Source organism: Centrocercus urophasianus, unplaced genomic scaffold (genome assembly GCF_019232065.1).
Source record: "Centrocercus urophasianus isolate 14NV4802_14NV808 unplaced genomic scaffold, USGS_Curo_1.0 seq_10, whole genome shotgun sequence".
Taxonomy (NCBI): Eukaryota; Metazoa; Chordata; class Aves; order Galliformes; family Phasianidae; genus Centrocercus; species Centrocercus urophasianus.
This window is the reverse complement of record NW_024884142.1, coordinates 64,301,028-64,323,943: the sequence shown is the minus strand read 5'-3', so window position 1 is coordinate 64,323,943 and position 22,916 is coordinate 64,301,028. Positions and strand designations below refer to the sequence as shown.

The window sequence follows — 22,916 nt, the reverse complement described above, 5'->3', positions numbered from 1 at the left end:
ACAGCTGTTAGGAACTGAATAAACTGAGAAAAGATCACTGCGTGTCTTGTTACTGTGTTTTTTATCTGTATTTTGCATTCATGGTTTTCCAAAGAGATAAACAAACCTCTGAACTGGTCTGTGTTTCTCGGTTTCATGTCCTTGAAAACAAATAACCTGACACTGGTGGTGTGCAACAGAAATTTAGAGCAGTCTTAAGCCACTTGTAATATAGCCACTTGTAAGGTAGCACGCGTCTGTGGAAGCTGCTTATTAGTGTGCTGGTGTAACAGGTCATCATCTGGAGAAGCTAGCTTTACCCATGTGTTCTGTAACTATGGCCCAAAAATATTTTAATCTTGTTTGTTTGCTGTGGGTTTTTTGTTTGTTTTAATGTTGTAGGCAGCCAGTAGAATACCTTAGCATTGCACACTTCTGCTTTTTTTTTTCTTTTTTTTTTCTGGCCCTGATAGACTAATGCTTATCAGATAAGCTTTGTGTTGGTTAATGATGACTCGCTGTATGTATTGCTTTTTTTCCTGTGAGTGTACTGTTGTACTGTTTTCCCTTGAGCACTCTTCAAAATCAGTGTTTTGTGCTTGAGCTCAGCAGACCTTATTTGTCAGTCGGTCTTGATGGTTTTAGCTTTGCCCACCACTATAATGTGAGCAGGATAAATGCCTGTGATGTTTTTGGTCTTAAAACAAATGTGATACTTCAGGCCTGCATTTCTCCATTAGCATAGCTAATTCTTATAATACCATCTGGAACTTAATTATTGAATTCCATATTAATAACTCATCACTATTCCTAAATTTTGTGCACAGAAAGCTGAAACTAGATTAGCACTTCAAATTTTAGCCTTTCACATTAACAAAGTATCTTGTTATTTATTTTTATTCCAATCTGTGGGCATTTTGCATCAATAAGAAGTAAGCTACTGCTTCTCAAAGGCTACGTGTAGCCAAATGCACCGTGAGCTATATGTGTGTTTAATCATCTGTTCCCCTTTTGGAGAACAGTGGGTTGCCACTCCAAAACATCTTAGTGATGCTTCAGAAGAGATCTCGCTTTCAAAGTTCTTAGGAGCTGCAGCTGGGATTTCATGTGTTTCAGCTCATGGGTCCTGGTGTCTAGATGATAATTTATTAATCAGAATGACTGTCTAATGAAAGGAATTAAGGCAGTGGCGGAGCAGAACATTCATAAGCACTGTGAGAAGTGAGCTGAGCGGTACTGCCTTTATAGGCTCTAGCAGCAGACTACACAGTGTTTCTCGACTTCAGAGAGAGAAGCTGCTGGAAAGAAATTGTCTGGGTTTGGTTGTGATTGATTTGATTTTGCTTTTTAAGAACTTTACCCTTCTTGTTTCTTGAAGGAACTTGGTACTCTCCCCAGTTTGTTGTTGGTGTAATTGAGGTGTGTAGGTGACTTGTCTGACTAGTACAGTCTTGTGGCTTGGCAGTAATGTAGATTTGCCTTCAAAAGTTTTAGTTCAGTGATCTGCTTGCTAGAAATGAGCATTTTCTAACATGGGGATTTTTAATCACAGCCGTGAAACCTACAATGCTCTCACTAATTGGCTGACAGATGCAAGAATGTTAGCAAGTCAAAATATTGTGATAATACTGTGTGGAAATAAAAAAGATCTTGATGCAGATCGTGAAGTAACCTTTCTAGAAGCATCCCGGTTTGCACAAGAAAATGGTAAGTAGTAAAAAAATCTTCATGTAATGCTGAAAGATGTTTAGTACTTAAAACAGTTTTTTTTTGTTGTTGTTTTTGGGTGGTTTTTTTTTGTTTGTTTGGTTGGTTTTTTGCTACTAGAGAATACTTTGGTCTGCTGTATCTGTTATCTTTTCTGAGGGAGACATGAAGACAGTGCCTGTAATAAGAACTACATGTACTATTTGTCCTGCTATTGATGATTCTTCCATTCAGAGCTGCTACTTAAAGAATATCTTCATGTGGTGTCATATTCCTTAGAGTATGTAAGATGACTTTTCTTGTTACCTTGCAACCAAGGAGCTGGAGAGAAAATACAGAGTAAGGTTTCCTGGAAAGCCTGCAAGATGCTAAAAACCAGATCATAGTCAAGATGGAGTGGGGTTGGCTGCAGTTGAAAGCAGCCAACTCGTGGTAAACAAAGTTCAATATATGGTGTGGATCCAGAAAACTGATCTGTAGTGTCCAAAATTTTCAGTCTGTGGAGGCATGTTTCTGTAGCAGCTGAAGCCAGTCTGACCTTTGTGCTGCAGTCCTACTATCAGTAAAGTCTCTCTTTATTTTATAAATTGATTATCGGGTCTTTTCTACCATGTATTTTACTGTTGTTGCTGGCTTTTCTCTTGCAAATAGCTTTCTGTTAACAGGAGCCTATAGGAAGCCTATAACAGGAGCCTATAGGAAGTACTTTGTTTTCATGTGCTGTTTTTGCACGTGCAGCCCAGGTAATTGTGTTTAGAGTCTTAATTTTTATATTTCTGAAGTTTTAGAGGAAGTTTTTGTGTGTCTAGAAGTTTTGCTTTCACAAAGTAACTGTTTCAGGACCATGCTATTGGAGGATAGCTCTCAACAAGTCTAAGAAAAAATGTTTCTATTAATTTTCATGCTTGATTTGCTGTATCAGATGTTCCAGGCTTGCTTTGAGATTGTTTTTCTGGTGTCCAATGCAGAGCTGATGTTTTTGGAAACAAGCGCACTGACGGGGGAAAATGTTGAGGAGGCCTTTGTACAGTGTGCAAGAAAAATACTCAATAAAATTGAATCAGGTAAACAGAAATTAATATTACTTTAACCTTTTTTTTTTTCCTAGAAACTTAAAGCATGTGTTTAAGTATCAACATCTAAAGTTATTTAGTTGTGGTAATATAACCCATTTGTTTTATAGCTGTATGTTTTAACAGGAATGAACATTCAGGTAAGATCTGTGTACCTAAAAAGAGGGAGAGGTGGATTGTGGATGTACAATATTTACCTTAGTAGTGAGCTCAGCATGTAGGTTGCATGTTCTGTGGATTATGTGCATACAACAGTGAAGCCTGACATTAGACAGCTTTAACAAAGCAGAAGAAGAACATGATGTAAGGGCATAACTTTTAATTCTGCTTCTCATTTACTGCAGGCAACATGATGAAGAGAATTTGAACACTTAACACAAAATACCAGGGATGTTTCCTAGCAACTGTGTTTCTCTGATGTGACCTTCCTGGCCTTAGCTGAAGTCATTTTTCTTTCTGCAGATCTAGAAATATGCCAGAAACTTCTCAGTGCAAGTGGGCAAGCTTTTGTCAGAAATGGGCTCTGATGTGTCTGTGTCACTAGAGCTAATCTGTTATTCTGATTTTTTTCTCATTTTTTCTTACTCATTTTGAATGCCAAACAACAAAAAAAAAAAGTAGTACAATATTTTCATAGAAATTTCCTCATTACTGCATCAAAATCAATGTCAAATAGCCTCCTTCATTTTAAACAAAACAATAAGAAAACCCCAACAAAACAAGAAAAGAAAAGCAAAAACAACAACAAAAAGCAGCATTTGGCTAGTTAGTATTCCCATAACTGATATAAAGAGGCATTACCATAACAGAAATAAGTCCAGCTTTCTGTAAGCTGCTTGTCCTGTCCCTTCTATCAGCAGTCATGCACTGAATCATGAAAAAATTGAGTCTGGAGAGAACTACTGGAGCTCTCTGGTCCGGCCTCCTGTTCTAGATTCAGCTTCAAAGTGAAAACAAGTTGCACACAGCATATTGAAGCACACTGTGAGATGCTCAGAGACTGGAGGTTCCACAGCCCCTTTGGACAGTGTGTTTCAATGCTGACTGAAGTATACAGTGACATTTTCATTTCCCTTGTGTTCAGAAATTCTCCTTGTGCAGGCTGTGTTTCTTACCCCTTCTTTTATTATTTCTGTGTGCAGTCTGGTTCTAGTGTTCACATCCATAAGACCATGCAATCATAGATGTAGATTCCCTCTTAGCCTTCTGTCTTCCAGGCTAAGCAAACACAGCTCCCTTAGCTTCTTTTTGAACATACTGAGCTTGAGCCTGCAGCTGCCACAGCAGTCTTTTCCTGGACTCTCTCCAGTTCTGGTTCTTTGTTACTGGGGAATACAAAAATGAACACAGGGTTCTAGATGTTCTGGATGATTCTGTGTGGATTTGAGCGTGCCAGGTAGAGCAAAATAATCACTTCCATCAGCCTGCTGGCCACAGTCATGCTGTAACAGCCCTGTGCATTATTTACCCTTTGTCACAAGTGCATGCTGTATCTCGTGGTCACTTTGTCTGTTAAGATCCCTGGTTCTTTTTTTGCAGAGTTGCTACCTAAGTAGTTGGTCCCCGGCCTTACCTGTGCTTGGCCTTGTTCTGTCACAGATAAAAGGCTCTGTGTGTGTAGTTGTTGAATTTCACAAGATTCCTGCTGTCCTCTAGCTTACCCATGGTATTTTCTGAATAGTAGCCCTACCCTCAGCTGGTGTCATGCTCAGCATGTTGTCATCTCCTAACTCACAGAGGGAGTAGATATATGCAGTGAACCTGAAGAACTGATCTGAATTATTCAGGGGTATTTTTTATTTTAACTAGTTGTTTCTAATTTCGGCCAGTTCTCCGTGGATCTGTAGGGAAACTTCTGAAGGCACAGGGTGTGGAGTAAAGCAGTTACAACAGTGGACAACAGAAGCAGGGAAGGCTGAAGCCATTTCTTCTTGGGCAGTGCTTTGTGGACTCTGAGATTGATCCATTTTTGTTTGGCTTGGTGTATTTGCAGTGCTTCTTTCCTTACATAGTAGAATCTGAAAGCATGTGTCTCAACATGAAACAGTATTTGCAGAACACGTTTTGGGCATTTCCTTTTTAAGAAGTAGTTAGTGGAAAAACACTTACTGTTGCAGCCTAGCTCAGCAATGAGCTGCTTTGTCATTATCATTAAGGACCCACAGCTGAAATTACAGGATAAAATGGTATAGTTTTGAAGTTGCCTAAAAATAAACAGAATTGCAGTAGATCTCTCCATAACCAGAGCAGAGTGCCATTACATATTTGTTTCTGATACTGTCATTTAAATTGGTATGTATTATTTGCAAGTAATCTATCCCCTGTGACCACATTGTTTCTTTTCAGGAGAATTAGATCCAGAAAGAATGGGCTCAGGTATACAGTATGGAGATGCTGCCTTGAGACAGCTGAGATCACCACGAAGAGCACAAGCACAAAGTGCTCAGGAATGTGGGTGTTAAAGAAGCAAAACACAAAATCCAAAATACTCACTTTAGATACAGAAGGTAAGATGACAGAAATCTTGGAGCGTTTCATGAGTTACCATATTTGAGAAATATGCCGTATCAAGTGCTTGGCTTTTTCACAGCCTGCAAAGCACTGTGGAATCTAGTGAAATAATGCACAGTAGAATTAATTTCTTTGTTGTTTGTTTCTGTACTTCTGTTGTCTGTCCACCAAAGCACAAGCAGTGCTCCTTCTGAAATATTGATGAATTTTTACTGAGTAATACTGTGGATAACACTTTGGAATTCAGTATCTCTGGAATGCATTAAAGTTCAAATAGTTATCTAATGCACTGTAGGAAAAAATCGATAATTTCCGTAGTATAATGAACAAATGTTATTAGAAACAAGAATTTATAAAATGTATGGGGCACTATCTTATCCAAAACTCTTATATAGCTTTTTTTTTTTTTTTTTTAAAATGCAATCTCACTAAATATTGAGACTGGAAAATGAAAGATAAGACTGGATTTCAGACTTCCACTGACATCTGGGCCTAAAACTGGCCCAGAGTGATTCTGATTCCTGTCTACCTCAAGTGGAAATATCAACTGGGGAACAGCAATATTTGCTGCTTAGGCAGTGTTGTTATCTACAGCATCTCTTCTTGGGCTACTGCAGCCTGTGGTGTAGGTGTAGTGCCCTAGAGATGCTGAACAGAGCAAAGGAATAATCTGTTCCTCACTTCAGCATAATAGAAGACGGCTGAAAGATGTAAAGCCTGATCCCAAGAAGAGTTTGATGGTTAGCCTTTCTTATAAAGAGTTGTTCTTAGATATGTTTCAGTATTCAGGGATATTATTAAGGGCTGTTAGGGCAGCCCTGCCCCCCTCAGTCACTAAAGAAGGTAATTAAGAAATTGCTGTGTAATTAAGTTATTTTAACAACTTTCAGTCTTACTTTCCTAACTTGAGGGCTGCAATATCAAATGAAACTATTACTGGAAGTATAGTTACTACATATTTTTTGCCTGTTTCATTTTTATCAGTTTGGACAGTGTCCACCAGCATTATTCAGACTGCCAGCAGAAGCTTTGCAGAATGTTAAATAAAGCAGTGTTAAATTATATGTTCTCATATTTTGTTCTCTGTTCCGAGAGCTTAGCTCCCAATTAAATCTCAGAATTTTAAATAATGCATAAGAATCCTTGAACTGCTTTCCTGCCTTTTTTTCTCCTCATACAGCAGCTTTCTTCAACTGAAAAACTGCTATAAAAGGGCATTCATTTAGTCCAGTTATATATGGCTCTACAGCTGTCTATTGATCTTTATTTCAGCAATTGAGTTTCCAAGATTGATCAGATGTAAATAAACAGTGGAGTTCTTGTGTATTTTTCAGCTGTCCATACAAATGGTGTTTGAAGAAATAAAGCTTGAAAGCTGTGCAGTTTTGAAAACCATCTTTCTGCTGTGTACAGCCAGAGCAGACCACTGCTGACAGAGAGGTGCATCATGTGGTGTGGAGCAGGAATGTTCATGTGGCACAAGCCTGCAAAGGGAGCCTGCTAACTCAGTGGGAAGTGTTAAAGTAATACCTGTATGTAAACGTTTTCCATTACCTATTTTTATTTCACCTTTAGTTGAAAGCGTTACTATATACTGTAAATAATGTAACAGTAAATTTACAAAGCATGATATATATATATATATATATATGATGATAGAACATTGCACTACAACAGTTTAATATTTTATTTTTTTATTGTAGAAACTAAAAGTTAACTGAAGTAGACTTTGTCATGTTTGTTGCATAATAGTTTATATTTATGCCATGAATTATAAAACCACTGGCAGTGTCAGTGAGGGATGGCTGTTTTTCTCCCCCCACGCTTCCCCCCCATTTCTTTTGCCACGTTCTGACAAGGTGTTTCTATGACTGGTTCTCAATATGGGGTTAGTTTTGGTTGCTTGCTTTGGGCAGTGCATCAAGTTGGAAAAGTCGTTTTTATTGAAGTTCACCTGTTTTAACAAAATTCTTATATATCATCTTTTGAAGCACTTCTATCAAACTGTAACAGTTCAGGAAAACATACTTATGTTGAGAACGTAAGTCTCTCAAATGGCTGTTAACTGATGTGGATTTTGAAACTTTTTTCTTGGTTCTGACGTTTTGTATAGCACTGGTGTCATGAAGATAGTATGTATATGTGAACAGAATTGAGCATCTTCTGTGTGTTTTGTACATCTGGTGTTGGGCACGGGCTTCCGGAAACCTGTCACAGTAGGAGTTCTATTAACCTCTGATTGCTAACTAAGCAATCACCTGTAGGAAAATTGATTTCTGCTGAAATATGCCTTGTGAGGTACAAACTGAACCCAGGTTGGTTCTTCTAAAGTATCCCGAATGTATGATTTAGAATACTGGTATCTTAAACATTTATAAAATACAATTGGGAACTTGGATGGTAAAGGTAGACTTCAAAATCAGGAACTGAAGAGTCTGTCTTGCTGGAGTCCAACCTTTTGAACTTCTGGGGAAAATATGGTACGTAACGCTGTCAACATTGCTTCCAGGAGACTCATATGAGGGAAGAAAGAAAAAGATGCTGGTGGTGTAGTTCGTTTTTCCTGTGAAACTCATCGGGGAAACATCAGCCTTAGTGCTGACTTCATTTCTTATTCAAGCAATTCATACTTCCCTTCTGCCTTCTTATATGGCAAGAAGGAGATACGGGGTGAGGACTAAGAGTTCTGTTGTCATTGCTCAGCTGGAGACAGAATAGACTGGCAGAGGGCTTAAGCGTGAGGACAGAACCATGAGTAGTATGTATGATCAGGTAAGAGATACGGCTTTCACGTTGTCAGATAAGGAGCTGTGGAAAGTGTTTCTGGAGCTATCTGAACTCAAACTGTTGTCACAAGGGAAATGATAGTTCAGTTGTATGGATATAAATTGCTAGTGATGATTTTACTTAGTTCCTTATGTAATTAGAAATTGGAAGTCTTTTTGGAAATGCAAGCGAATGCAAGCAAACACAGAAAATAGTTTATCTCATCAGAAAACAGTATGAAAATTCCAAGGAAAAACATGCTTTATTTTCTATATATGAGTATTTTTAAGGGACGCGTGTCAGGTGCATATTTAAAAACTAAATCAGAAAACTGAACTGCTGCTGTGACTTAGAGGGCAGTTAAAGCACACAAGCAAACCAAGGATGATACAGAGAAGACGGTATTCCATCTTTCATAGAATTAGAATTGTGTGGAAAAAATAATTGTCCTGACATTTTTGTTTCAAATGGATGTTTGTCTTAAAATGATATACCTTGGCCATCTCTGAAATAAAAATATGAAATAATTAACCCTAGACTTTTCCAGTACACAGTAAGTTTTTAAAAGACTGTAGAGTCCGAAGTCTTGTTAGAGCTTTCTGCTATGTCCTATGTTATTCAGGATTTAGATTTGTTGCATAACTAATAATAATTCTTCCTAAGGCATATTCTCTTCTTGATAAAATTCAGTGTTTTGGTTTGTTTTTTTTTTTTTTGAGGCATCTTAATTCTGCAATTTACAGGGACATAAAAGAAAGAACTCTGAATAGACCTTACCTGTCAGTCATAATAACTTAATTTGGCTTCCACTACTCCAAAACCAGACGGAGGTACCAAAAGCAGTCCCTTGAAGTAGAGGTTAGATGCAGTTAGCTTCTCTACCAGTCCAAATGGCCTGTTGTTCAACTGTGATGTTTTGCCATCCTCCTGAACTCTAGCAAAAATGCAGAGTGAGGGGAATATGTCAGTTCTGAAACACCAAACCATTAGTGAAATGCTGGAAAAAATAATAGAGGAATCCATTTCCCCTTCATCTAATCAGATTTCTTGGTACACTGATAAAGTGAAGGCTGAGCACTTACCAGTTCTGCCATAGCACAGAGCTAAAGGTCTCCCCCTCTGTCACTTAAAGTGGTTGAAGGCAGGAGTTGGCACTTGATTAAAACTTACTTTTATTATTATGCTAGCAGTTTGAAGAATAAGGGGAGTGGTTCTGTTGCTTCTGAATCGTCCCCTAACGAAAGAAACGTGGACTTTGAAGTGTGGTTGGTTTTTCCTGACTTTTAAAAAAATACATTTTCTGTTCCTTTTTCCTTTATGTACAAATTGGCTCTCTGTTTTATACTGGTTCATATGGTTAAGCAGCAGGAAGCAGTTTCATTGTTTGGTAACAACTTGTCTTATGCTGTCTTCTTCCCAGGATGAAGGAAAAAATACTTGCATTATAATCAGTTGACATGGTTTTTACTATTTCTTTAAATACCTGTTCCTGCTACCTTAGTGCAACTTAACCAGGTTAATGTTTTGTAGTCTTGCACCCCCATGCTGCATCTCATTGACATTTTGAAAAGAAACCTTCTAAAATGGAAATTCCAGAGGGCAATACTTGGGAAGCAATACTATAAGCAACAGTTTACTAGTTGTTTACTAGTTCTCCTCTGAGAATTTATTTCTAAAAATAAACATGCCCATAACAGCTGTGGAATCAATTTCAAGCTTTAATAAACCTAGCTCATGAAAATATTAAGTGATATATATGTTCAACTGCATATGCCTTTTAGTGTAAAATTAATTTACCAAAGCAAAATGGCTTAATTTTATGTGAACTAATTCCAGGCAGCCATATCCTAGGATTTACTGAATACAGAGTTTCAACTCTTCCAGTCCCTTAGAAGATCTAAATGTCTTATTAAAATCTGTTTTGCCTTTCAGTGAGGCTACTGGCTTATATTCCATTTCATGCTTGTATCTAACAAGAAATAAAGAGTCTTTCTTAATTTTTCTAGGGGTGCTACAGCATATTCTATTTATTTGTACTACAGTTACATGAATGAAGTCCCCAAGACAAACTGTTAGATAGTCAGGAAAAGAATATTTCAGCTGAATTTATAGTGGAGTTAGTGTTTGGGAAAGTACCAGCAGGTATGAGAGTGGAGTACTGCTGGAGTGTATTTCACAGCAACAGAGCGAGGAAGTCACTGTCCCTGCTGGCACTAGATTCCCCCAGGCCTCCCACTGCACAGGCAGGCCCCTGCCCTGGCACCCTGCTGCTTCCCCCCTGGGTTAGAGAGGAAGCAACTGCAAGGTGTGTTTTCAGTAGCACATCCTGGAGGAGGTCAGGGCTATGAAGCTACATCCAGTTGCCTTGTACGTTGCTTGTCTGTCTTCTTGCTTCAGATCACTAAACAGTGATGTCCCTAGAGCTCCTGGAATGCCTTATTTCAGAAGTGAGAAATGCTTTTTTAAAAGCTATGAGAAGATGTTTATACAACTTGAATCCTGTATTTGCTCTTAGAACTTTTCCAGACTAACAGGCAACTCAGATTGAGAGCACAGCTGACCTCTCTGTAAGGAAAAGGTATTAAGAATTTGAGAGAGTACTACAGGCAGAATAGAAGAATGGTGTTGGGTAAAGAGTTGCATTAGTCACTTTTCTCATAGGGAGGGCATAGAACCAGAAACCATAGTTTGTGCACGGTCTGTAAGAACCCTCTAACAGCTGAGAGCCAAAAAATAACAGTTATAAGCAGCCAAGAGACGGTCACTCATTTTATTCACATATACAAATTGACACCACACTATTAAATATAGACAATACAGAAGCATTAAAAACAAGTACTATTAAAAACCTTAAAAAAAAAACACCACATATTACTTCAAGCTTAGATGCTGTTTCCCCTATATTTTTTTTAAAGTGAATCCAGTGCTAACAGGAGCTGAGGCAGCTTCCCATTCTCTTCTACCCCTAATTTTATAGGTGCTATTGTCAAGGTGTTAAGTCAGGCTCTACATATGGCTTTGCTGCTGAGTGCAGAAAGTGAAGGTAAGTTGGCACATGCAGGTTTACTGGACAGCTCCTCAGATTGCTAGCTTTTGGTCCTCATGGTTAAAGAAAAAGAGAGAGACTCAGAGACCTTTGTAATTCAGTTGCATGTTAAAAAGTTAGAAGGGCAGATATGTTTCCCCACATAGTGAAACTTGATTAATATGCATTAATCTTTGATAGAATTATTTACCAGAAATTCAGGTCTGTTCCTAACAGTTAAGTTTGGATCTAAATTAAATATCACCCTGACTATTTCAGACTTCCAGTAAAGAAATCTGGAATTCATAGCTGCAAAGAATGTGACAGCATTGAGTGAACAAGCATGCTACCGTACTTCACAGGGACACTCATATGCAGTTTTCATTGCAACATTTCACATTGTAAACACTAATCTATACAACACTACAGTTAAATTGCAGCATTACACATTGTGCAGGTCTCATTTCATTTAGCTAAGTGCTTTCAGAAACTGGAAGGAGTAAACTTTCATGAAGACTGGACAACTGTGTATTAACCATGTTCTTACAAAGTTTTACTTGTACAACAGGTGTGACAGGTTTTCATCACTTGACTGAATTCAACAGTCTGTTGCAAGACAAGTCAGAACTTTCTTAATTGATATTGTAAACATTCACTAAGTTTTCCACTTTTGAGCAAGTTAAATTTAATGCAAAACAGGCTATTCTATCAATCTATGAAATGCAGCTACAGCTTCTGTGTTTTAAAAAAAGACTCCATCAAATTTCATGTCAAAACACAAAAGTGACTTTCCAGACTCTGGCCTGGCATATCAAATACTCTGCATACACAACTTGGAGTGGTCAGGACTATACTGTTTCACACAGTCTAAGCAAGCCTCTTAGTTTTTTTTCTTTCAAAAAAGGCAAATACCAAATGTAAGAAAGCTACCTACTCAGCAGAATAATTTGCCCCTCACTTCAGGCCTTATGTTTCTTAATTAAGATAGTAGCAACATAGCAATCAAGATTATTTTCAGCTATAGACCATTTGAAAAAGCGTGACTCACATAACCCAATTACTGCCACTACTGTCTAACAATTTTTTTTTTTTTTTTTTTTTTTTTGCTGGGGAACAGCTCTTATCTAGACAAGGATAAAAATGAGTATTTCCTCAGTACATAGCTGTCCAGATGGTGTTGAACATATTTCTAATGTTCTGCAGATCATGACCAAGTTGGAGACTTCTCAGGCTTGGTATCCAGTATCCAAGGCAGAAAACTGTTAAAACCTTGCAACTGAAATCTAATAGGAAATGCAGCTTATCCAAGAATGAGTACTTAAGGCAGGATTATTGGCTCACCCCATTCTCAGTGGGAACTCTAGAAACTGGCATGGAAAGTAGGGCAAGACGAGTCCCACCAAGGAACCTGCATAATGCAACAAAATGCAGAGGGCACATAGTTCATCTGCCAGTTACACGAAGTCCACAAAGACAAAGGTGTGTATGTATGTGGTGCTCCACACAACAACAAGGCTGTTAGGTACTACTGAGTGCTTTGATACTGTTCAAAACTAGAGTAGATTTCTGAACTGAAACAGCATCAAAGCAGCTTAAATAGCTGCTGTAAGTATGTTTAAATAGGAAAAATGGTATACAAAGAAATAAAAATCTCATGTGGAATAAAAACATCCTGTTGGATAATTTCACCTCAGTTTGGAATGCTGTTTTGAAATTTTAGGAAGTTCTAAACTGTGCTTTGCTGAGAAGTTGGAATAGTCATTCTTCATGGATCAGACAACCATACTTTCTGAGATTTACAAGTGCAAGATCTCTGGTAGGCATCCTGAACGTGAGCTGTTTGGATTTTTAAAGTTATATGCTTGAAAAATCAGGTTATAATTTCACAGACTCTAAAACTTCTTATTAAAGGTTTATTTAATCTTAATTTCCATCTTACTGATATAAGATTAGAAGGCAACAGTACTTTGTCTTCCCACAATTACTTGAAGATCAACAATCAGACTTCACTAAGCATTTTAACTGCCCCTGTTGCAGCAGGGGTTCTAGTCCTGCTGACTCAATGAGATTGGGTAGTGAAGCACAGGCTTCTGCTGCAGCAGTGTTAAGTGCGCTTCCTGTGAGAAATGGTCTCGTCTGTAAAAAGCAAGCTTCGAAACTGTTAAAGCAAGGTAAACAACATATATAACAAACACAGCACATCTGAACTAAACTTGAAGTTCATAACCATAGTCACCTGCCTAAAGCTCAATTTTCAGACAAATCATTCATAGCAGATTGAGTTTAAAAAAATCACTGTAGGTTTGACAGACAGTGTATGTAAAAGAAAGACCTACAAAGTGAAAGCATCCAAACGCCATTTCGTACTCTACTGAAGGATACCATCTCCTTCCTCCCCTCGCTCTCACCCCCCCTTATTGAGGAGTTATGTGCAGAAGGCTAAGGCTCCTCTACTTCATCTAAATTTTATCAAAAATGGTTTAAGTTAAAAGCCTCTAATTTAGCACACTCATACAGTACCACCAAATGGAATACATATTGCAGTCTAACCCCACTGAGCATAGATAGATACTCATAAGTAATAAAAAATAGACTTCACTAAACAGAAGCCAGCCTGCTCTGATAAACCAGCATTTACATGATTAAGCACAGAATAAGTGTGACCACAAGCTCAGTACAGTGGTGCCAAGTTGATACTCATAGAACAAGCAGCTGCTTTTTGAGCAGCAGCTGTCAGATGATGATTGTCGTTATCAGTTATTCAGTGCAACAGGTACAGCAACAGCACAATAATTCTGCAGCTGTTTCTTGCTCTGAAAGTTAGTATTTTATTACAGATAACCTTGAAAGCAGCAATGAAAATTAAGAATCAGCAGATGTACTAATTTTTTTTTGAAGCTTCTGTATGCAGACAATACTTGGCATTTGTCTGTCTGAAGCATCCACACCCAATAGTGCTGCTTACCACACCCACTTGCCTTTCTGTTGCCCATTTTAACATATTTATTTTGGTACAAGTATTGACTTAATAAAATAAATGCAAAGGCACCTCCATCACACCTTTCAAGTTCCCCCTCCCTTCCCTCTCCTCCTCCCATTCCCTCCTCCCAGCACCACCTCCTTGTGGTTTGGAGGACTTTAGATCTTTTAAAAGTAAGGGGCAGATTATTCATAACCAATATCAATAAAATAAGAGTTTGTTCTGATTGCCAGTATGCAAAGCCCCCCTCCCCCTCAAAACAAGTAAATGGAAACTCATTAGAAAGATTCCCAAAAGGGGAATTGTTTAAAAATTTGGGTAGCTATATTTAAAAGCCTCTTCAAATGTTATGGCTCCAACTAGACACCCCACTGTGAGGTAGGTAGCCAAGATAAAAATACTTTAACAAATATTTCAACAGCTGGAAACTCCCTATAAAAACCTTGCATAAATGGTTTGGTTCCTTGCACCAGTGTCCTGATATGCATAACTTCTTGTGAAGATGCCCAAGTTGAATCCAAATTCACCGAGCTCTGGCCGAGTAGCATCTCATATACTCTGTCATCCAGGGGTTATCTGGTGGGGAAGGCTTTATCCGCCAAGCTTTCTCTGCCTCTGCTGATCGTACTCGCCGCTGTGAAAGCTTCCTTTTCTCCACTTGTCTCCTGTTCTTCGCTCGTAGAGCAGATTCGTGAATCTAGAAGATCAGAGTTAGCATTACAAGCAGGAAAATGGACTAGGAACCTCACAGCAAAGTCAAGGGTCACCTCCGCTTCATCCCTACCCCCAGTGTGAAGAAACAGTTTGCTACCAAAAAACTTACCTCTGGAATTTGCACCACTATCCAAAAGTCATGTGCATTTCCATTAAATAAATGCCTCAAATTCTATTCTGCATTTTTCTGATTCTGTGCTGCTAAGTACGTAAACATTCAAAATGTTTGTCTTAATCTTACTCTGACATTCAATAACCTGCTTTCTCATCTTGCTACTGTTTAGAATTCTTAATTATCCTTCAGTACACCCAAGCAACCCTTAACAATCTAAGCTCAGTACTACGATCAGTTGTTATAGACTCCTTATAAGGCACTTAAGAGCTTCTTAATCTTCAGAACATGCCACAGAAATACATGTTTTTGTGTTAAGAAATTATATAAATTTCCTTAACTATGGTCTCAAGAGCCAACCTCTATGCTTGCTGATTTCTATCACAAGATTTTAAGATCTCCCATGTCAGATAAGAGTAACAACTTGAAAATATTCAGGAAAAGTAACCTAACCAGGCAGTAAGCAGACCTTCGTTACAGAAGCATCACTAGTGGCAGTGCTGCCTGCATGGCCGAGATAACTGGAAGTGTTTCAGAGGAGTCGTTCCATTCACTACAATCCAGAGACCTGATCTTTAGAGTTCTGTACCCTTCTTTCTAGTACAAGTATTAGTAAAAGTCTTTCAAAGCATCAGTTAATGCTCAAGTTGGACATCAACATATGTCAGGCTTCAGCAAAGCATCAGTCAGCCATTACCACCACTGACCTAAGCTTATTGATCCAGTAACAGCACCCATTACCAGGATGAGCAGCTTGTTTCAAAAGCTACAGGACCCATCTTATTTCCTTAAGAGGAGAGCCATCCAGAAAGAAAAAAAGACTACACTTGAAATCCCTTCCAGAACAGCCCATTGGAAGTCAGGCTTCAGATGTCTTGGGTCATAGATTCAGGTTCTGCATTACTAGTATGACAATGACAAGATGCTGGAAAGAGTGAATCAGTGTATCTTACCAGGAGAGTTCTGGAACTGAAAAGATCAGTTTTAGCACTCCAAACTTATCATTTCTTGTTAAATAAGGAAATGACATTTTAGAACCTAATTCTTTTGTTGCCCATGGCCACGTGAATTTTACATGTGCTGCTGTGCTAATATTTACATCAGCCCTGCAGTCCATCAGACACTGACAGCCTGCTCTGCTACCAAAGCTCCCCACTGGCAACATGCTGAAACAGCCTGCTGGACAACTTAGCAGTGAAACACTGGGGCTCCTATTCCTGAATACTGCTGCAGAAAGAGTTGCTTATTCACAGCCCAGCACTATACCCATGTTTATCTACCTGCCTGTTTTGGGATGCTTGGTGCTAACTGCCTGCTGCTTTTCTCTTGTTCAGAATGCAGAAATACGTTTTGAACTGCCAGTTTTGCTGGTAGCACTGAAATAGTCAGAAACAAGATAGCCAAGCATTAATCAGATTCTTAAAGTATTAGTAAAACGCAGAGAGTTCAAGACAAATAAACAGTTAAAAGTTACTCAGGTTGGACATGCCAAGCATCTTTAGTATTAAATGAAGTTACAGCAGTAAACCTAATGACAGTACTGTACTGTCAGACCTATCAACAGCTGAAGTATACTTCTCTGCTTTCCTCTGCTTCTCCCTCCATACCTAACCCAAGTTCTCGACTGCCATACGAAGATGTTAACTTCAATGACAGCTGCATTAGAAAGGACTACAGATCACAGCTCTACCCCTGAAGCACACTCTACTAGAAAATGCTGATACCTGCTGTGACCAGTATGAATGCACATGTATGGGAACTGCTGAGTCACGGCCTGAACCTCTGATTGATCACCTGAGGCGAGCCATGGGTCAGCCAGAGGAGCACAGCTGAAGGCAATTCAGCTGTGCTGCCGGAAGGGGTGGAGCCAGGCTCCACCCCTCCTAGACCTATTTAAGAGCTGGCTACCAGTGCGGAAGGATCTCATCTGGAGACCACCTCTACTGGTGTTTTGTAAGTGAGCCCAGGATACAGGTAAGCTTTCTATCTATCCTCTTTTCATTATCATTATCTGCTTTGCCAAACTCTCTAGTTTATTTCATAATTATAACATCTTAATATTCATTGATTATACAGCACATAACCAATACTCAACCTAGAAGTGGCATCAATCACCTTTCATCCCATACCTGTCTTTTTCTTATGGCACTGTTTATCACAGCTGTGGGCAGATGTGTTCCTGCCTGATGAAACCTCCGTTTCCTAGAGGTAGAAGGGTTCTATGCATCCTAGAAGTTCTGTGCATTCAGTCCTCCATTGTATTCTTGTACCTATAGGCCTTTAATGTGGCAACTACTATTTCATTTTGATGAGGAGAAAGAAAAGCCATTTCTGTCTCTTCAAAACAACTCACTTGCTGTTTTTTCCAAGAAAACGCTCTGTTACAGACCCAAATGGATATGATGGAAAACTGCCCATCTCTGGGAAACCCATCAGAAGATTCTGCAGCACCCCAAACTAGGCATCCAGACATGGGTTTTGATACTTTGAAGGCCTTTTCACACACGAAAACACCACAGCCTAGAAGGGCTATCTGAAAGAATTCATGTACAGTCTCAATCACAACTAAACCTGTAACAATGACACCAGTTCAAAGGAACTGAGTGGAATAAGCCCCTAACTTCATTCTGGCACAACTGCAAGCTAGTATTTGTAGGACACTATCACTACAGCAAAACACAGAGGCTGCTGAAAGTCTTTACAATTCCCTACATGATCACAAATAAAAGAACCTCTGAAAAGTTTTTATCTAGATACTAGCAATGTCTTTTCCAGGCACTAAGTCAGTTCTCTCACTTAAACAGCAGCTTTTACTTACTTCATTCACTGAAGCAGAAGCACAGACATTGTGAGTTTTCTGGCTTCCAGTATCTGTCTGTCTTTCTCCCCACCCATAGAGAGCAAATGGATGTTTATTCTCCTTTGGTCCATCTGTCTTCTGAGGACTTCTGGTTGATCTTCGATCGTTACGACTGGACAAGGCACTTTGGCTTGGACGTCGTCCTGTACGGCTGGTTTTATCTGCATCCTTCGTGGAAGTTTTATCTGCTTCCTTTGTGGAAGTATGTTCTACAGTTTTTTCTTGCTCTTCTTTCTGATGCTTTTCTTGATCTTGTCTTTCTTTTTCTGAAAAAAAATTAAGTTCTGCTTTAAGTTTCAATGACAACATGATATTGTTTAATCTGCACTGCCCCTCTCAGTACAGATCTCAAGATCTCTCAAGAAAACTGTGCTTTTTTTTTTTTTAAGAAAGAAGTCATTAATTCCTTAGCATTAGAGGCATGCCTTGCTTAAATGCTTTCACTCTTTAGCAACCAGTATTTTCAAGCCTGTCCTTCAATACTGCCACATTTAAACACACCTTTCACTAGTGAGGCTACAGATGCCTAATAGCTCCAAGCAGTGCTGTACATGCACTAAGATTGTTTCCAGTGCTCTCCTTTCTTCACTGTTTCATCCTTCTATCTTTCAGACAGCAAGCAGATGGACTGCTAAGTAGCAGGTAGATGCTGCCAGCCAGAGAATAATCTCTCATACTATAAGCTTTGACTGAAAGAAGTGATTCCTTTTCGAACTCCCTGATTATTCATACAGGCATCGATTGTTTGCGTGCAGAGGAAAGAGGAGTATGATGCTACTGGTTATGGAAAGATTCCTGCACTGGTGTTGAATGAAATAATCTAGTTTAAGGCTTGCTTGCATATTGCAGTGTTGACCACAGACAATAACAAATTTTACTTAAGTACTGTCATTAAAAGCAGAAGGACTTGCCCATCCGTACGACACAACAAGGATCATTCATGCTAATTGCTTTGATTTAGCAAATCACCTTCATGCATGAGCAATCTGACACTGCTTTAGTTTCATTACAGCATCCAGCCAGCTTTGCCAGAACAGACATAACCTACCTAGCACACTGATTACCAATCCAGTAGTGCTTTTGATCCTTGCAGCACAGAGGTATTCCCTTGCAAAAGCTTATTACCCACAAGTTTCTCTACGCTGCCACTCCTAAGAGGGGACTGGTTTGGTCCTCCTTCTGCATATCACACCACTGGTTTGAGCACTTTTTTGAGCACTGCAGTGATATTTCAGAAAGACACTGAAGGAAGGCATATTGTTGTTGAATCTGATAAGAGTGCTTTTGTTTTGGTATGTCAAACCTTGCCTTCAAGGAAAAACCTTCCATGTCTACAGCAGAACAGAGATGGCATTTAAAGCCTTCAAATTAAAGAAAAGAGGGGAGTCTCCATGATTGCATTGGGAGCATAGCTTTAAGTTATTACTTCAAGGCAACAGACAAGCCTGGATACAGCTCGCTCAGATAACAGTCCCAGCTGGTGCAGAAATGATGAAGCCAACTTGTCCCAAAATAGCTATAAAAGCATATGACTAAGTGGCATGCAGAATCTTGTACAGTCTTGCAGTAAATGCTGTATACCAGAGTATACTTTGGCACCTTACGTGCACCTGCTATTACAGCAGGTATTTTAATGAGCTCACTCCCACAGTTCACATATATAAAACTCAGAAGGTACAAGGTGGATGCTTTAAACAGCCAATTACAATTTATATCCAAGCTATTTTGCTAGGCACTCCTTGCAGCAAGGAGAAAAGCAGCAGTTATAGCAAGGGAGGAACCAAACCCAGCTACTCAGGAAGCCCAACTGTCAGCAAAATCTATCTCCTTCCCCCATAGTGTGCCAGCTCAGGCAGGCACTGCTAAATGCATGCTGCGAATAGAAAAGGAAACTCAACTGACTTGCTGGGGCATTACAGGGATTAGCCAGCATAGGGAAAAAGCTAGGAACATTTAAAAACCGCATCATGGATGCTAAACAGAGCACACTGGACAGGAGGGGATTAAGTGCTTAGCAGCAGAACCAGGCTGCCAGGCCCACCCAACACAGCAGTAGAAAGCTCCTGCCCAGAAGAGGTCACTTGAGTCCTCCTGCATCACCCAACTTACATAACAGCTCCTCTCCAGTGGCCTGAAGAGGAGCTGATGGTGCTTTCCCCGCCTTCTAAAGCTGTGCATGCTCTACCAGGCTGATGAGACCTCCAAGGCAAAGGCTCTGCTGACTTGCTGGAGGTACCAACCTTCTGGTCAGATACACAAGTCTGAGAGGTCAGCGCTACTATCTTTACATAGAAGTGTTTGCCCCTTACTACCTCAGGTTTGGAAGCATTTTGTAATAAAGCAGGAAAAACTGGGTCATCTTAACTGCTCCCAGTCATCTCGAGAGCTACCCTGTTCAAACACACCAGCTCCCAGAACAGGTACCAAACAAGCAGTCTCCTACACACCATGACAGCTTGAGCAGGTCCCAACTGCGCAGGTCTTCAAGGCCTGAAGAGGGGCACTAACTGACTACAGCTGGGCAGAAAATAGTTACTATTTACTACAGCTGAAACAGGCTGCAGCAGCATTGCTTCAAGATCAGTCTCATGTGAGGCACTGGCACAGTATCTGAGTGACCAGCAACACAGCAGTTGAGTTGATTAGATTCACCAGCTGAAGAAAGTTGTACCTAGCTTGACTTGACAGCAAAACTTGTTTCAACCCAAAAGACACTGAAGTATCCTTGAATCACTGTAAATTCCTGAACTGACACTGTTAGTCGTTTTCTCCACCATCAGCCACCACTCCCTGGGCAGCTGGGTCAGCAAGCATTCCTACAGCATCATGACAGATCAGGGAACAAGTTTGAGACTGGGTCTTCTACCCAGATGCACTAATCCAGTCTATTGTGTGGCAACTGTTTTGACACAAAGTTGTCACTGCTGTCATTTAAAACTTCTGTATAAAGTGCTATGAAGGCAAAAAAGTCATAATAAGGCTGGAAAGATGGCCTAATCCTGGATGTGTGTGCAACAGTATCATTTCACAAGGAGCAGGTTTGCTTGCAGTACTGCTGCCAAGAGCTCCTGTCATTCACTTACCAGACCATGGGGTTGACAGCTTTGAGTATGTGTCAACTAGACCAGTTGATTTCGGTCAGGATTTTACTGGATCATGTCCAGGCCCAAATGCATTCTACAGAGCAGTCTAAGTTTAAAAAAAAAAAAAAACAAAAAAAAACACCACACAAAACAGGTAATTGTTTCTTGAAGAAAAACACTGCATGTGTGATTTCAGCAACATTACTGCTGGCCAAGCACACTCCGCCACAAACTCTTAGCAGAAATCTGGTTCCCTCCAGAAGAGAGAGAAGCATCAGTAGCCAGGTAACAACCCAACCAGGATGCTGCAGCATGTGGGTGGGTGTCAGATTCAGAAGACAAAAAACATCACTGACATTAGCACACTCACTGCTCCCACAGCATTTCAGTGTAATTAAGTCCTTTCAGAAAACAAGCAGTCTAATAATGAAAGATTCACGGGGTGGTGGTTTGTATGTTATATCCTCTGTGCTTTTTAATTATGAAGTCACTGAACAAAAGAAAATAGCACCTTCATAATTGCTTAATACCGAGTCGCTTGCTTTCTGATTGTACAGTAAGCTGTCCATGAATATACAATAAATTTCCACTTAATCCAGCTGCTAAAGCTGTATTGCTTTTAGATCTTCTGCTAAAGCTTTTAAAATGCCTGCAGAAAGTCACTCTGCAAAGACATGAAGATCAGATACAGGTTTTCCCTCCCATAGTAAATGGGAAGAACCTCAGAAAGAATCAGGTACTCTCTTACAGCAGCCACAAACCTTACTACTGCTGCCTAAAGCCTCCGCGTTGCTCAGGTCAGTACTGCTGGCTAGGATAAGCAAAGGTGAAGAGACATCCACACGTGCCAGAACCAGACCACACACACCATTACTGACTACAGAATATGCTTATATGAGCACATCTGCAACTAACAACTTCTTACCTGCTGCTAAAGCAGACCTCAATGGAATCAAGCTACCAAGGAACTCTGGCCTGGTCTCATCCCAGTGAGCTGCTCCCATCACTGTATGGCTTTGGAGGGATGGAGTGTTTTACCCTGGCAGCCAGCATCTGTGCGTACCTCAGCTCCTTCAACTCGAATAGACCTTGTTCTTAAGAGCATCCCTAACCACTCCTGTCACCTTGGCATTTTCTCCCAACACTGAGGAGCTGTGTGTCAGCTCAACAGCATTTTAGCAGGCATATAACAGCCGGGTGGCACACAGGCCCACGCTGCTGTGAGGACTGCATCTCTACGCTCACTCAGGGTTACTGACTCACTGCAAAACCAAGACCACAGAGCTCGGGTATCAGCAGGAACCCAGTGTTCAGCAAAGACAAAAGAATGTCACACGCAGGTCCAGGGAAGCAGTAACATTGTGTGCCAGTCACTGGCACACAGCCTAGCTTGGTGCTGCCGCTTTCGCCAGAGAACCTGCTTATATAATTGCAGGGATGCGCTGCTCCCATGGCAACCGTTTACATAAGCGGCTGTGAGTCAGGATGAGTTACCACAACGCTCTTCTTTAAAGGGACGCCCAGCTTCTCAGCGTTGCGGGTCCCTGAGGTTCCACAGCCGCAGCTCACGGATAGGCTTCTCCCTGAGAAGCTCCCGGCCCAGATTTCTCTACAGCACACAGAGCAGGACGCGCAATACTCTCGCCCTATTCGCTGCACGCGGAACCCCAAGCAGCTCGCCCACACTGCGGCACCACCAGGGCCGGGCCTCCCCCGCCAGCCACGGCCACGCACCTGACCCGGCCGCGCCTTCCCAGGGAGGCACACAGCCACAGCCGCCACAGCCATCCCAGCCATCCCCCCGCTCCTACCGGGGCCGGCCCGTTCCGCCTCCGCCGCTTCCTCCTCCTGCGCGGGCGGAGGGCTGCCCGCTCCCGGCGGCGAGGGGGACCCGGCGGTGCTGCTGCCGCTGCCGCCGACGCTGTCCTGCTCCCAGCCGTCCCACAGCCAGGGCCGGTGCGCCTGCTCCAGGAGGCGGCGGCTGAGGCGGTAGCGCAGCAGTTCCAGGTAGCAGGCGCCGCACGACTCCCACTTGGGCTCCTTGAAGCGCTTCATGTACTCCGTCTTCACGCGCCGCGCCGGCACCACCATGGCGGGGCCGGGAGG

General features: G+C 40.8%; 2 protein-coding genes and 1 long non-coding RNA gene across 5 annotated transcripts in view; 2 read left to right on the top strand and 1 right to left on the bottom strand.

Annotated features, from left to right (window-relative positions):
- Window positions 1-16,686, top strand: part of RAB4A (RAB4A, member RAS oncogene family) — a 27,332-nt gene extending 10,646 nt beyond the window's left edge. For 2 of the 3 annotated variants that reach the window (XM_042838520.1, XM_042838398.1), the window contains 4 exons: window positions 1,532-1,686; window positions 2,655-2,750; window positions 5,106-5,266; window positions 6,605-10,043. In XM_042838520.1, the coding sequence (XP_042694454.1) occupies window positions 1,532-1,686; window positions 2,655-2,750; window positions 5,106-5,221 (367 nt within the window). In that variant the 3' untranslated portion in view covers window positions 5,222-5,266; window positions 6,605-10,043. Of the gene's footprint in view, window positions 1-1,531; window positions 1,687-2,654; window positions 2,751-5,105; window positions 5,267-6,604; window positions 10,044-16,484 lie in introns of those variants that run through there. The other variant, XR_006171906.1, reaches the window with a different exon arrangement.
- LOC122170959 (centriole, cilia and spindle associated protein) lies at window positions 10,793-22,916 on the bottom strand. Its single transcript, XM_042838284.1, has 3 exons — window positions 22,622-22,916; window positions 17,686-17,993; window positions 10,793-14,738 (listed from the first exon to the last, which is right to left on the bottom strand). Exons 1-3 carry the CDS (start codon window positions 22,899-22,901, stop codon window positions 14,565-14,567), a joined length of 762 nt encoding a protein of 253 aa, XP_042694218.1. The 5' UTR covers window positions 22,902-22,916; the 3' UTR covers window positions 10,793-14,564.
- Window positions 16,880-21,408, top strand: LOC122171190. Its single transcript, XR_006171937.1, has 2 exons — window positions 16,880-17,929; window positions 18,340-21,408. It is a non-coding gene; the product is annotated as an uncharacterized LOC122171190 (long non-coding RNA).

What these genes read in the sequence shown, in the direction of transcription:
- LOC122170959 (XM_042838284.1), bottom strand. Translation starts at nt 22,901, where the DNA reads ATGGTGGTGCCGGCGCGGCGCGTGAAGACGGAGTACATGAAGCGCTTC. An exon ending in GGCGGAACGGGCCGGCCCCG is followed by an intron (nt 17,994 to 22,621) that starts GTAGGAGCGGGG and finishes ATTTTTTTTCAG; the next exon opens with AAAAAGAAAGACAAGATCAA. An exon ending in CTTCTGCTTCAGTGAATGAA is followed by an intron (nt 14,739 to 17,685) that starts GTAAGTAAAAGC and finishes CTGATCTTCTAG; the next exon opens with ATTCACGAATCTGCTCTACG.